The 14277-nt window shown below is 38.5% G+C and overlaps 1 protein-coding gene across 1 annotated transcript in view; it reads right to left on the bottom strand.

Moving 5' to 3' along the window:
• Positions 1 to 14277, bottom strand: part of LOC126278093 (putative helicase MOV-10) — a 280795-nt gene that overhangs the window by 135036 nt on the left and 131482 nt on the right. The window contains exon 9 of the mRNA XM_049977939.1: positions 5216 to 5387. Coding sequence (XP_049833896.1) covers positions 5216 to 5387 — 172 coding nt within the window. The remainder of the gene's footprint in view (positions 1 to 5215; positions 5388 to 14277) is intronic.

Genomic DNA, 14277 nt, shown 5'->3' with positions numbered 1-14277 from the left:
TAGATTAATTACAGTATGTACAGAGGAATTTAAACAATCATTTTTCCCATGTTCCATAGGTGAATGGAATGGGGAAAGCCCTACTAACTGGTACAGTGGGGCACAATGGTTCACAAATGTAGATGTAGATGAAGATGTAGAGGTTGAGGTAGAAAAGCTAACTCACTACAAGCACAGGAGTAACTAGTCACACCAACCAATACACAGTTGGATCTCAAACAATACTTGAGACATTGGGACATTATGAGGTAACATCCTCTTACACCATCCCCTTGTATCCGTTTTTACCAGAAGCATGGCAATGGTAAAAAATGTGGACAAATTGAAACAGAAAGGCACAGGAAGCATGACATGTTCCATTATTGCACTTATAACTCTAACTCCAACTCCCCGCTCTTATTCAACCATGACATTGTATGTGGGAGCGTGTTGTTTTATTAGTTTATGTTGTATGGCAAGTTGTTGTTGTATTATTTTTGCTACATTGTCATGTCTTCTGGGGTATTCTGTATTTGCTAGTATTGTACATCCACTTGTGATGTGATCTACTGTTTCTATTTGTTGTTTGCAAAGTCTGCATTTATCTGTTGTGGTATTGGGATCTTTAATAATATGCTTGCTGTAATATCTGGTGTTTATTGTTTGATCCTGTACTGCAATCATGAATCCTTCAGTTTCACTGTATATATAGCCTTTTCTTAGCCATGTGTTGGATGCGTCTTGATCAATGTGTGGCTGTGTTAGATGATACGGGTGCTTGCCATGTAGTGTTTTCCTTTTCCAATTTACTTTCTTCGTATCTGTTGATGTTACGTGATCTAAAGGGTTGTAGAAGTGGTTATGAAATTGGAATGGTGTATCTGATGTATTTATATGAGTGATTGCTTTGTGTATTTTGCTAGTTTCTGCTCGTTCTAGAAAGAATTTTCTTTAATTGTCTACCTGTCCATAATGTAGGTTTTTTATGCCGAGAAATCCCCTTCCTCCTTCCTTTCTGCTTCATGTGAATCTTTCGGTTGCTTAATGTATGTAATGTATTCTATATTTGTGGCACTGTGATCGTGTAAATGTATTGAGTGCTTCTAGGTCTGTGTTACTCCATCTCACTACTCCAAATGAGTAGGTCAATATTGGTATAGCGTAAGTATTTATAGCTTTTGTTTTGTTTCTTGCTGTCAATTCTGTTTTCATTATTTTTGTTAGTCTTTGTCTATATTGTTCTTTTAGTTGTTCTTTAATATTTGTATTATATATTCCTATTTTTTGTCTGTATCCTAGATATTTATAGGCATCTATTTTTTCCATCACTTCTATGCAGTCGCTGTGGTTATCCAATATGTAATCTTCTTGTTTAGTGTGTTTTCCCTTGACTATGCTATTTTTCTTACATTTGTCTGTTCCAACAGCCATATTTATATCATTGCTGAATGCTTCTGTTATCTTTAGTAATTGGTTGAGTAGTTGATTTGTTGCTGCCAGCAGTTTTAAATCATCCATATATAGCAAATGTGTTATTTTGTGTGGGTATGTTCCAGTAATATTATATCCATAATTTGTATTATTTAGCATGTTGGATAGTGGGTTCAGAGGAAGGCAGAACCAGAAAGGACTTAACGAGTCTTCTTGGTATATTCCACGCTTAATCTGTATTGGCAGTGATGTGATATTATTTGAATTTGTTTGAATATTAAGTGTGGTTTTCCAATTTTTCATTACTATGTTTAGGAACTGTATTAATTTAGGATCTACTTTGTATGTTTCCAATATCTGTAGTAACCATGAGTGGGGTACACTATCAAAAGCTTTTTGGTAATCAATGTATGCGTAGTGCAGCGACCTTTGTTTAGTTTTAGCTTTATGTCACCTCTGCATCTTATCAGTTGCTCTTTACATCCTTGTGCTCCTTTGCAACAGCCTTTTTGTTCTTCATTTATAATTTTGTTCTGTGTTGTATGTGTCATTAATTTCTGTGTAATGACTGAAGTTAATATTTTGTATATTGTTGGTAGGCATATTATGGGGCGATATTTTTCTGGGTTTGCTGTGTCTGTGATCTATAGCTTTCAGATAAGTTATTCCTTGTGTAAGTGTATCAGGGACTGTGTATGGGTCTGCAATGTAATTGTTAAATAATTTATATTAAAAACAAAGATTCCAAGACTTACCAAGCGGGAAAGCGCCGGCAGACAGGCACATGAACAAAACACACAAACACACACACAGAATTACGAGCTTTCGCAACTGGCAGTTGCTTCGTCAGGAAAGAGGGAAGGAGAGGGAAAAATGAAAGGATGTGGGTTTTAAGGGAGAGGGTAAGGAGTCATTCCAATCCCGGGAGCGGAAAGACTTCCCTTAGGGGAAAAAAAGGACAGGTGTACACTTGCACACGCACGCACGCACGCACGCACGCGCACACACACACACACACACACACACACACACACACACACACACACACACACACACATATCCACCCGCACATACACAGACACAAGCAGACATATGTCTGCTTGTGTCTGTGTATGTGCGGGTGGATATGTGTGTGTGTGTGTGTGTGTGTGTGTGTGTGTGTGTGTGTGTGTGTGCAAGTGTACGCCTGTCCTTTTTTTCCCCTAAGGGAAGTCTTTCCGCTCCCGGGATTGGAATGACTCCTTACCCTCTCCCTTAAAACCCACATCCTTTCATTTTTCCCTCTCCTTCCCTCTTTCCTGACGAAGCAACTGCCAGTTGCGAAAGCTCGTAATTCTGTGTGTGTGTTTGTGTGTTTTGTTCATGTGCCTGTCTGCCGGCGCTTTCCCGCTTGGTAAGTCTTGGAATCTTTGTTTTTAATATATATTTCCCATGTGGAAGTTTCTTTCTGTTTTATTTACATCGTTGTTAAATAATTTAGTTAGATGTGAATGTGTTGAGGTGAACTTCTTTAGCCAGAAATTTGCTATTATATCATTTCCAGGAGCTTTACAATTTTGTGTAGAATATGCAGATAACAGACGATTCGTTGCTCTCTAGAGACAGGCGTGCACTGTAGCTCAGTCCATAAACAAAACAGAAAATTCCTTGGAAAACAAAATTACTAAAATGATGATTAAGCAGTTTCCCAATATGGGTTAAACATTTTCTTGATATCATATTAGTTTCCTTATCACCATGACTGTGCTATAAATATGATATACTGTTTGTATTACAGGCAATAGGTTTACCACATTATAATATTAATTATTATGTACCATGCTGCTCATTAAAAAGAAATCAGCTGTGCACAACCAGTGACAGACATTACTGGAAAATAGAGAATCTTGTTGTGACTTCAAACCTCATACTTTAAACTTGGTGTTACAGATGACTGCTGAGAGGAACTAAGAGAAAAGTGAATCTCAAGCATACCAGCCCTATTTCTTATTACTCAATCAGAAGAAGTATGTTATATGAAAATAATTAATATTCACAATCTTCAGAAATTGTGTAGACTTTTAAGTTAATGTCCTTAGACACCACACTACTACAGTGATAGTCAGTAGCACATTTCTTTCCTACAAAACTCAGTGCTTAGTTTTCCCCCCATTACACCTTTAGTACAAAATTCTGTTTTTAAAATGTTCTCCTCTGGAGTTTCTTTCGAGTGTGGGCAGACAATTCTTGTCTTTCATGGATAATACTGACCCACTTGTTTGCACATTGTCAGGCACTATGAATCACAAAAATATGCCAGTGAGAGGTTACTGTATCGCTACTGATGACTTCACTAAGTTGCATGTGATCATACCCAAGTTACTAACAGATTTTATTTGGAAACTCTGAAAATCAACTTCTTGTTGTTTTGAAAGTGATTCACATACTTTTACCTATTTTTTCCAACAGAAGTTAAATCTACTCTCCCTTTTCTAAGTGTCAACAACAATTATTAGTGCACCAGCAGTATGCACGTACAGAGGTAGGACAAAAACATGGAAACACTGCAAGAAATGAATGCTTGAACATAAACATGAATGCTAACTAAGTCTACAGGTTGTGCTATTGCATTTAACCACAAATGCTATCTGTGCAATGTCTTCAATATGTCACAAGTGTCAGCTGTGGTCAGAACAAAGTTATATATAGTTGTGAGAGAATTATGTCGTAGCTAAGCGAGTTTGAATATGGGCAGTTGGTTGGTGCTCATAAGGTGGATGTTTCTGCAACGAAGGTAGATGAAGTGTTTGGTATTTCAAGAGACACTATATTGAAGATTTATACTACATGCAAGGAGAGCAGAAAACATCATCCGCTAAGTAACAATGCAGAAGAAAGTCTGCATCAAGTGATTGCGACAGATGCTCACTGAAGAGAATTTTGATGAAAAAGTAAGAGGAAAACAGCTCCAGGAGTAACTGAAAAACTTAATATTGAACACTGAAACCCTGTCAGTGACAAAACAACATGAAGGGACCTCCATAAGTTGGGAATTGCCAAGACAAGCTGGAATTCCAAAACCACTTGTCACTGATGCCTGTAATACGAAAATGTGGAACTGAAAACATAAAACCTGCACTTTGAAGCAATGGAAGAATGTCATTTGGTTAGATGATTCTTGTTTCAGATGGTTTCCAGCAACAGGCCAGGTTTACATCCTAAGAGTGAAACATGTCACGGGTTCCGTGATGATCTGGGCAGTCATATCATAATATACTCTGTGTCCCATGGATACACTGCAAGGTCGCATTACTGTCAACGATTATGTGATCATTTTCACTGATCAGGTCCATCACAAGGCACAAAGTTTGCTCCCCAGTGGTGATACTGAGTTCCATAACAACGTGGTCACTGTTCACAGAGCTTGCTTCGTCCAGGGCTGGTTTGTGAAAATGAGAATGAACTGTAGCATCTGCTTTGTCTGCCAAAGTCGCCGCTTCTCAATATTATTGAGCCTTTGTGGCCTACATTGCAGAGAAGGGTGCATGATCACAATCCACCTCCATCATCATTACCTGAACTTTCCACTATTTTGCTATTTTGCACGAAAAATGGTATAAGATTCCATTCAAAAGCATGCAGTACCTGTTTTGATCGATTCTGAGACAGCTGTAACCTGGTCTGAATGCAACCAGGTTTCCCATGCTGCATTAGGCATGGTAATGTGTTATGTTTTTGGTGTTTCCATATTTTTTCCATACCCTGTGTAAATGTATAATTCAACAGTTCTGTGGAATCCGCAAATAAGATAATTCACTGCACATACCTCAAGCTTGAACTGTGATGAGCCACTGTGTGTAATGTGTTCCAGGCACACGCCACACATGTTATAGACTTGAATACCCACCATTCCATCATACTCTTCTAAATATACGAGATCGTGCATGAATTGTACATAGTTCTTTCGTAGATTCGCATATCCATCATATATTGAAGCCCTACAGGCAGAAAAAAAAAAATCTGTTATATTACATGATTAACTCATTATTTTAACAATGAAATAATATTCCCATAAATGAAGTACTACATCGTAACACAATACAAAAATTAAATTTGATTGAATACTTCAATTTCCCAGGCTTGTGTATACCCACAAAACATTGATAGCAACTGCGAGGGTTGCCCAGAAGTAATTCACCGCATTTTTTTCGTTCAAAAATTATTTACTGAACATCATGAGAATTACACACATGAAAGAATAGTGTTTCATCTACACACCCTATTTTTCCAAGTAGCCTCCATCCTGTTCTGTGGCCTTCCTCCAGCGCAAAACAAGGGCGTGTATGTGCTGTTGTTACAGTACCAACCCTTGAATATCCGAGAGTGGGGATAGTTGCACCGACACTTCCTTTGCCGATTGACACATACAACGCCAACTACCGAATCATAATGCAAGTCCTTGGTCATAACATCACCTCACTCTAAAGTGTCAGGTGTGACAGCCGTGGATGGTATCCCCGACCGCTGCAAATTGTGGAGCTCTGCTGAACCACCATCTAAGGACCTCACCCTCCGTGTCCCATGTCTAACTGTAATTCTGACCACAGCACATGCTCCATGGACTTTGCACAAGAATCTGAATATTCCTCGCAGTTTCTTTCTCCACAGAGAAAATTCAATGACGACACGTTGCTTGTAAAGTGCATCACCTATTGCTTGAACTGTGCATCACCTATAGAGGCATTTTGCAATGGTCCTGCTGCTACGCTGTCTGTCAGAAGTGACGGAAACTTGGTGCACTTACTAAGGAGACTGCAAATAATACATACATAATGTTTTGCACTTATAGGATTGTTTTGGGCTGAGAAAAAAAAAGTGGTGCATTACTTTCTGGGCAACCCTCGTAATTAGTGCTGTGATGAAAAATAAAGCTCTTGTCCAAAATCATAATGAGGCTTTTCATATTTAAAAGGGATATGTGGATTTCTGAAAGTCTAAATGTGATAGCCCATTAAATCTAATGCTGTTCAGACCTTAGTTAAGGAAGAAGATTAAGCTAGATAAAATGAGAAAATACTCAACTATTCCAAGAGCTCCAATGGTATGTTTACAGATGGAATGCACAACTCCGTTACAGACAGTACACAATAATAGACTGTGTGATGTCTGTCTGTCTGGTATGGATTTATCAATAGTAATTTTTGTACCATATTGTAGATCATAAAAACAGTTTGCAGATAAAAATATAAGTGTGAGTTGTTTTGCGAATAGAACGTAGCTCTGTGCAGGTGCCCAGGTGCAATGAATTGCCAATTTCCCAGTAGTATCACAACAACAATACTTGCATCAGAAAATTTAACAACCTATAGAGTCATGGAATTTTTAAGAGACTGTATTCTGCTGTATCAGTGAGTGCCAATTTCCTTGGTAGGCTCGTGTAGGATAACAGAGCCCATGTCATGTGATGATACGGTCGTTACATTTTAAGTTTTCACAGATAATCACTAGATGCCACTAATGTGATAGGATGTTACAATAACTTTAAAATTTGTCATTACTGTTGTTAAAAAAATAATAGCTGTGAAATTGGCAGAGTTCATTTGCATGAGCATTTGAAGGAACAATGTTGTGAAAAAACAGGAATTGCACATGAAGGTTTGCATCAATCTGTTTGTAGAATTTTTTTACAGTTGTGCTTCTTCTAGTGACGAACTTTCTGAATACCAATCAAAATTGGTTGTCATCCCAAAAAAAGACAACGCTGTGCACAACGCAATCGAAAACATGGCTTGCCATGAGACAGAGACATCACAGTACATTCAAATTTGAATTAACATTTATATGTGAACAAGATGCAAGTTCCTGACTGATTCCATACAATGCGGTTGAAGCTCAAAAATAAATTTGTTTAAAAATGCTCCTAAAAGATGTGGACCTAAAAATTGCAAAATCTATATACAGCACTGTAGCAGGACTTGAGATAGCATGCACTCAAAGTCAAAAACAACAAAGCTGGTTCTTTTGCAAAACACATCCAACCGCTGACGAACAGTTAATGCCAAATGGCATAATCAAAAACTTCTCACCATCCTTCTTTGTGAAGATTATGTTGTTACACAATATATCAAAACAAAAACAATAAAATGACTGGCAAACAGTGTACACTCTAGCACGATACAGGAAGCAGCACAAGAGATGAAATATCTGCTTTATGTGAGCGCACTCTAGGAAACAGTCGCTGGGTCAAATCTGATGAAACCTCCATCAGGGCTTGCACAAATAGTTTCTGGGATTGTGTTGTCAAAGAATGTGGAGTCGACATGCCTGTATATGGTGATGACGTGTACACAAGTGACACAGTAACTGGCAGCTAGTATGTGTAAGGGCATACTAGCAGCATTGGTTGAGTTTGTATAACCCAATTAGGACCTCTCTGAAGTGATTTTGAAAACCCGTGAGATATGTGAATCAGGCTTGTTAGTAAAAGATGTTAACTCTGGTCCTTCCTAGCATGGATCCAGCCCATTATGTCCCCTCTAATACTCTTCCTTCAAACAACAATCATAACTAAAGATATAAGCCCAACATAATTTTAAAAACTATAAGCAAGCAAAATGCACTTTAGATTTAAATAATTCACCTACATGACAAAGCGTCAGCTGTACGGCAAAATACAAAATCAAAGTAAAAAGTACTCAACCTGGCAAACAGAGGACATAATTAGTAATTTTTTTATGTTGACGTTCATATGTCCATTCATTCACAGCCTATGTTCTGTTAATCTCATCTTCAAGGAAAGCTGTCAAGGATGTGGAATGACTTTAGTACTACACAAACAGGCACAAGCAATTACTTCAGGCATTTCTGCAAGGTATAGTAACGCCAGACTGGGCTGATTGGCAACAATGACATTGATATTTTGAAATACCACTAAATTTTACTACTTAGTGATAAAAAGCTTGTGTGTCCATAATAGCTAAATTGGAATTTTAATTTTACTGTATATGCAACTGTAAAAGTGTCAGCATATACAGGTTTACCTTATGTTCATTCATCCATCCATCCAGTTTTATAGATCCCATGAAGTAGGACAACTGTTTTAGGTGTGTAGAATAAGTCATAACACTCATTAACAAAAGACAAAAGGGTGCGCACAACTACGCACCAATGCTACACTGCTGAAATAGCATGGCAGGTGGCCTACCATGTGATGCCTGCAGCAAACCAGCAGCTGCAGGAAAGCTTCGACAAAGTTCAACGGCTAGTGCCGCATGGCCCCTTCGGTGTGGAGTCACCAGGGAGGATGCACACGCACCACCACCTTCATTGGCAGAGAATGCTGCACTACATTATGCTTCCACAAACACATGATGCCACCAATATGAATCCTGTAAGCATCCATCACCAGTGTATTTAGGGCTGCGCTGATGACTCTGCAAACAGCTTCTCTGGTGCCTGGTGAACACGCAGCCAATCACCACCACACGCTGCACCACCCGCTCTTCAGTTCAGTCTGCCAGCACTCCATTCTGCTGGAAGTGTGGTAGCCCAACAGGGTTTTAGTTCGGCAAACTGATCAATAGACTTGTCTCTGGCTGTCATAGCAAACTACGTTTACAAGGGCACTTTATGTGTGGACTTTAGTTTTTGCCAGTGTAATTCAGATTTCTCCTTTTACGCTGAGGAAGGCAATATTTTGTTTACTAACAGAATGTCCACATGACAGTGTTTCATATTCAAAATAGTGATCCAAGAATTAACTAACTGAAATAGTTGGAAGAGATTATTTTGTTTCCTTTACAAATTTCAAGAAGAGGAATTTTGTGAACTCCATTTTCAACTTGGTTGTTTTTAGTGCAGTAATAAAATTTTACTTACTAATTTGAGCCTCAAACATTCAGAACTGAAACTTACAAATAAAATGTGTATTGTTTTGGATATTCATGTGTTCTTGCTGGAGTGTCCACACCACGGGACACTTCACAAACAAATAATTGAAACTAACCAGATTAGATGTGCAGTTTGTTCACTTTCTAAAAATCCACGGCCTGGCGACCGATACGAGTCACTGTTTCGACAGGAGCAGAATGGCCTTAGTTGGCAAGAACAGTTGTTTCAGCACAGCCAACCCTAGTTAGCAGATGGTGTGTTTAGTGTTTTATGTATTATAATATGAAATGTTTTAAATCTGATGACGGGTTCAATGAAGCTACTCCTTCTCACAAAATATGTAGCAGTTACTGCACGAGTTCTCCAGGATGAGTATTATTAAACTCCAGTTAGGCTGGCTACACTTTTCCTGTGTAGGCAGCAGTTTGCTTTCTAGACTGAGCAAGCAAGTGTAGGAGTTTGATCTGCTATTTCTCAATGTCATATCATTTTACAACATGTAGCATTGTTCTGCAAGCTTGGCTCTGCCCCACTGTTCTCTCTCCATGAACGGGAGTGGAAGGAGTTGATGGTGTCATCCTTGAAGCAGCCTCAGACTCACCACTCTTTTACAAAATACATACAACTCACAAATCACTTCACAAGTAACAATTCAGGATAGTGAAGCTCACCAGGAAACCGTATCTACATACTAGCAATCATTATTGGAAGCTTTGGTAGCGACCAGAAACAAATGAATATAACTTTATTGTCAATAAAATAGAAAGAAACTTCCACATGGGAAAAATATATTAAAAACAAAGATTCCAAGACTTACCAAGCGGGAAAGCGCCGGCAGACAGGCACAACAAAGTAACACACACACACACACACACACACACACACACACATACACACATACACACGTGTATGTGCAGATAGATATGTGTGCGCGAGTGTACACCTGTCCTTTTTTTCCCCCTAAGGGAAGTCTTTCCGCTCCCAGGATTGGAATGACTCCTTACCCTCTCCCTTAAAACCCACATCCTTTCGTCTTTCCCTCTCCTTCCTGAAGAAGCAACCATCGGTTGCGAAAGCTAGTAATTCTGTGTGTGTGTTTGTGTGCTTTGTTCTTGTGCCTGTCTGCCGGCGTTTTCCCGCTTGGTAAGTCTTGGAATCTTTGTTTTAAAGGCAAAGAGTTTGGGCAGAGATGTCAGTCGAGGCGGAAGTGTGGAGGCAAAGATACTCGCAAATCAGTGCATTCTCGAATCTCAAAGTGGAAAGATACTGGATATGAAGAAATGTGTTGTTTGATAGCTGTTTGTCTTCTGATGCCTCAAAAAAACTGAAAATTAGTGAGTACTTGACCAGAGATGTTGTTCTAAATACGCCAATTTCTAGTGAACTCATGTCAAGAAACCTCTTTTTGTTACTTATGAGAATGTTACATTTCAGTAACATTGTCAATAAAGTTTGTACAGCTTTCCGTTGTGCATTTAATCCACATCAGAAACTCTGCATTGATGAAATTTTGTTATTATTCAAAGGACAATTCAGTCCATCGAAACGGAGTAGATTCGATATGAAAACATTTGTGTTATGTGATTGTAATACTGGTTATGTGATTGTAATACTGACTATGTCTAGGATTTCATTGTTTATACAGGGGCAGATGTGGACTATGGCCTTAATCTATTGGTTATGAACTGTAAATTAAAACTGAAGAAACTGCAAAAAGGTGGGAATTTAAGGAGATGGGACCTGGATAAACTGACTAAACCAGAGGTTGTACAGAGTTTCAAGGAGAGCATAAGGGAACAATTGACAGGAGTGGGGGAAAGAAATACAGTAGAAGAAGAATGGGTAGCTTTGAGGGATGAAGTAGTGAAGGCAGCAGAGGATAAAGTAGGTAAACACACGAGGGCTAGTAGAAATCCTTGGGTAACAGAAGAAATATTGAATTTAATTGATGAAAGGAGAAAATATAAAAATACAGTAAATGATGCAGGCAAAAAGGAATACAAACACCTCAAAAATGAGATTGACATGAAGTGCAAATTGTCTAAGTAGGGATGGCTAAGTGGATAAGTGTAAGGATGTAGAGGCTTATCTCACTAGGGGTAAGATAGATACTACCTACAGGAAAGTTAAAGAGGCCTTTGGAGAAAAGAGAGCCACTTGTATGAATATCAAGAACTCAGATGGAAACTCAGTTCCAAGCAAAGAAGGGAAAGCAGAAAGGTGGAAGGAGTATATACAGGGCCTATACAAGGATGATGTACTTGAGGACAATATTATGGAAATGGAAGAGGATGTAGATGAAGATGAAATGGGAGATATGATACTGCGTGAAGAGTTTGACAGAGCACTGAAAGACCTAAGCCGAAACAAGGCCCCGGGAGTAGACAACATTCCATTAGAAATACTGACTGCCTTGGGAGAGCCAGTCCTGAAAAAACTCTACCATCTGGTGAAAAACATGTATGAGACAGGCGAAATACCTCTCAGACTTCAATAAGAATATAATAATTATAACCTCAAAGAAAGCTGTTGTTAACAGAAGTGATAATTACCAAACTATCAGTTTAATAAGTCACAGCTACAAAATACTAACGCGATTTCTTTACAGACGAATGGAAAAACTAGTAGAAGCCGACCTTGGGGAAGATCAGTTTGGATTCCGTAGAAATGTTGGAACACGTGAGGCAATACTGACCCTACGGCTTATCTTAGAAGAAAGATTAAGGAAAGGCAAACCTATGTTTCTAGCATTTGTAGACTTAGAGAAAGCTTTTGACAATGTTACTGGAATACTCTTTTTCAAATTCTAAAGGTGGCAGGGGTAAAATACAGGGAGCGAAAGGCTATTTATAATTTGTACAGAAACCAGATGGCAGTAATAAGAGTCGAGGGCCATGAAAGGGAAGCAGTGGTTGGGAAGGGAGTATGACAGGGTTGTAGCCTCTCCCCGATGTTATTCAATCTGTGTATTGAGCAAGCAGTAAAGGAAACAAAATTTGGAGTAGGAATTAAAATCCATGGAGAAGAAATAAAAACTTTGAGGTTTGCTGATGACATTCTAATTCTGTCAGACAGCAAAGGACCTGGAAGAGCAGTTGAACGGAATGGACAGTGTCTTGAAAGGACGATATAAGATGAACATCAACGAAAGCAAAATGAGGATAATGGAATGTGTTCGAATTAAGTCGGGTGATGCTGAGGGAATTAGATTAGGAAATGAGACACTTAAAAGTAGTAGACGAGTTTTGCTGTTTGGGGAGCAAAGTAACAATGATGGTCAAAGTACAGAGGATATAAATGTAGACTGGCAATGGCAAGGAAAGCGTTTCTGAAGAAGAGAAATTTGTTAACATCGAGTATAGATTTAAATGTCAGGAAGTCATTTCTGAAAGTGTTTGCATGGAGTGTAGCCATGTATGGAAGTGAAACATGTACGATAAATAGTTTGGACAAGAAGAGAATAGAAGCTTTCGAAATGTGGTGCTACAGAAGAATGCTGAAGATTACATGGGTAGATCACATAACTAATGAGGAGGTATTGAATAGAATTCTGGAGAAGAGGAGTTAGTGGCGCAACCTAACAACAAGAAGGGACCGGTTGGTAGGACATGTTCTGAGGCATCAAGAGATCACAAATATAGCATTGGAGGGCAGTGTGGAGGGTAAAAATCTTAGAGGGAGACTAAGAGATGAATACACTAAGCAGATTCAGAAGGATGTAGGTTCCAGTAAGTACTGGGAGATGATGAAGCTTGAACAGGATAGAGTAGCATGGAGAGCTGCATCAAGCCAGTCTCAGGACAGAAACTGAGTTCCACAATTTGGGGAAAGGTGGTGACATAGTGGCTACACTTATGAAACCCTATTTAGAACATGGACATACCCTCTACATCAATAACTGGTACTCAATCCCAGACTTGTTTGCCTGGCTGAGGTACTATCTGTAAGAACAGACGCAACATGCCAAAACTTCAGAAGAAACTGGTGGAGATATTCAATTTATGTGTACTGATATAATGCTTGCTATAAAGTGGTGTGACGAAAGGGAAGTGTGGATGTTGACCACATGTAACACCACAGTAATGGTTGACACAGAAAGATTGACAGGAATACTGGAGAAAAAAAAATTAAGAAACCACAAAGCATTGTAGATTATAACTTGAATATGGGAGCAGTTGATCGTTCTGATATGCTGCTTAGCTCTGCCGGATGTACACAAAAAACACTGAAGTGATATAAAAAGTTCTTTTTTCATGTTGTAGATCTGTGTTTTTGAAATGCTGATGACCTACACAGATCACTAACAGGTCGTAAAATGACGATCGCAGAGTTATGCGTTGTTTGCTGGAAACAAAAAGTCTGTCGAGAAAGCAGGTACGAATGTAAAACTTGCAAGGTCCCATTGTGTGTCGTACCCTGTTTTGAAAAATACCACACAAAACAGAATTACTAATTGCAGCATAGAACGAATACAATAATGCTATTAGAAAAAACTTCAAAAATGGAAAAAAATATAAAAATGGAAAAACAAAATAGAAATCTTTACTTCGCCAGTGCCGGTCCAAAGGTTGGATCAAAAAGAAGAATGGGAAACATATTCACAAAGTGTAAAAGTAACGCCTAAATTAACAGTTGATGACTTTGAATTTTCTCTATAAGTGAATTTAATGCTCTAACAAAAAGACAGAGATTTCACAGCTTTCAAATGTTGGAAAATCTGTTGAATACTTATGTGCAACAATCACAAGTACTGTACAAATTTCGTCAAAGAAACAAAATTACGCATAATTGGGTAATTACAAAGCGCAACAAATATTCGAGCAATTCAGCGATACAAACAGTAGGCCATGTGAAATTTCTCATCACATCAGAATACGAATTTAACGACGTGAAGTAAAATTGTTCTTACCGTTGCTCACAGTAAATTCCAATGTTGTAGTGCGATATGAAAGATGATCTGTCTGTTGCTTTATACTATAAACGATGTAATACAATGTT

Source organism: Schistocerca gregaria, chromosome 6 (assembly GCF_023897955.1).
Source record: "Schistocerca gregaria isolate iqSchGreg1 chromosome 6, iqSchGreg1.2, whole genome shotgun sequence".
In the NCBI taxonomy this organism is placed as follows: Eukaryota; Metazoa; Arthropoda; class Insecta; order Orthoptera; family Acrididae; genus Schistocerca; species Schistocerca gregaria.
This window is presented reverse-complemented; position numbering and strand designations above follow the sequence as displayed.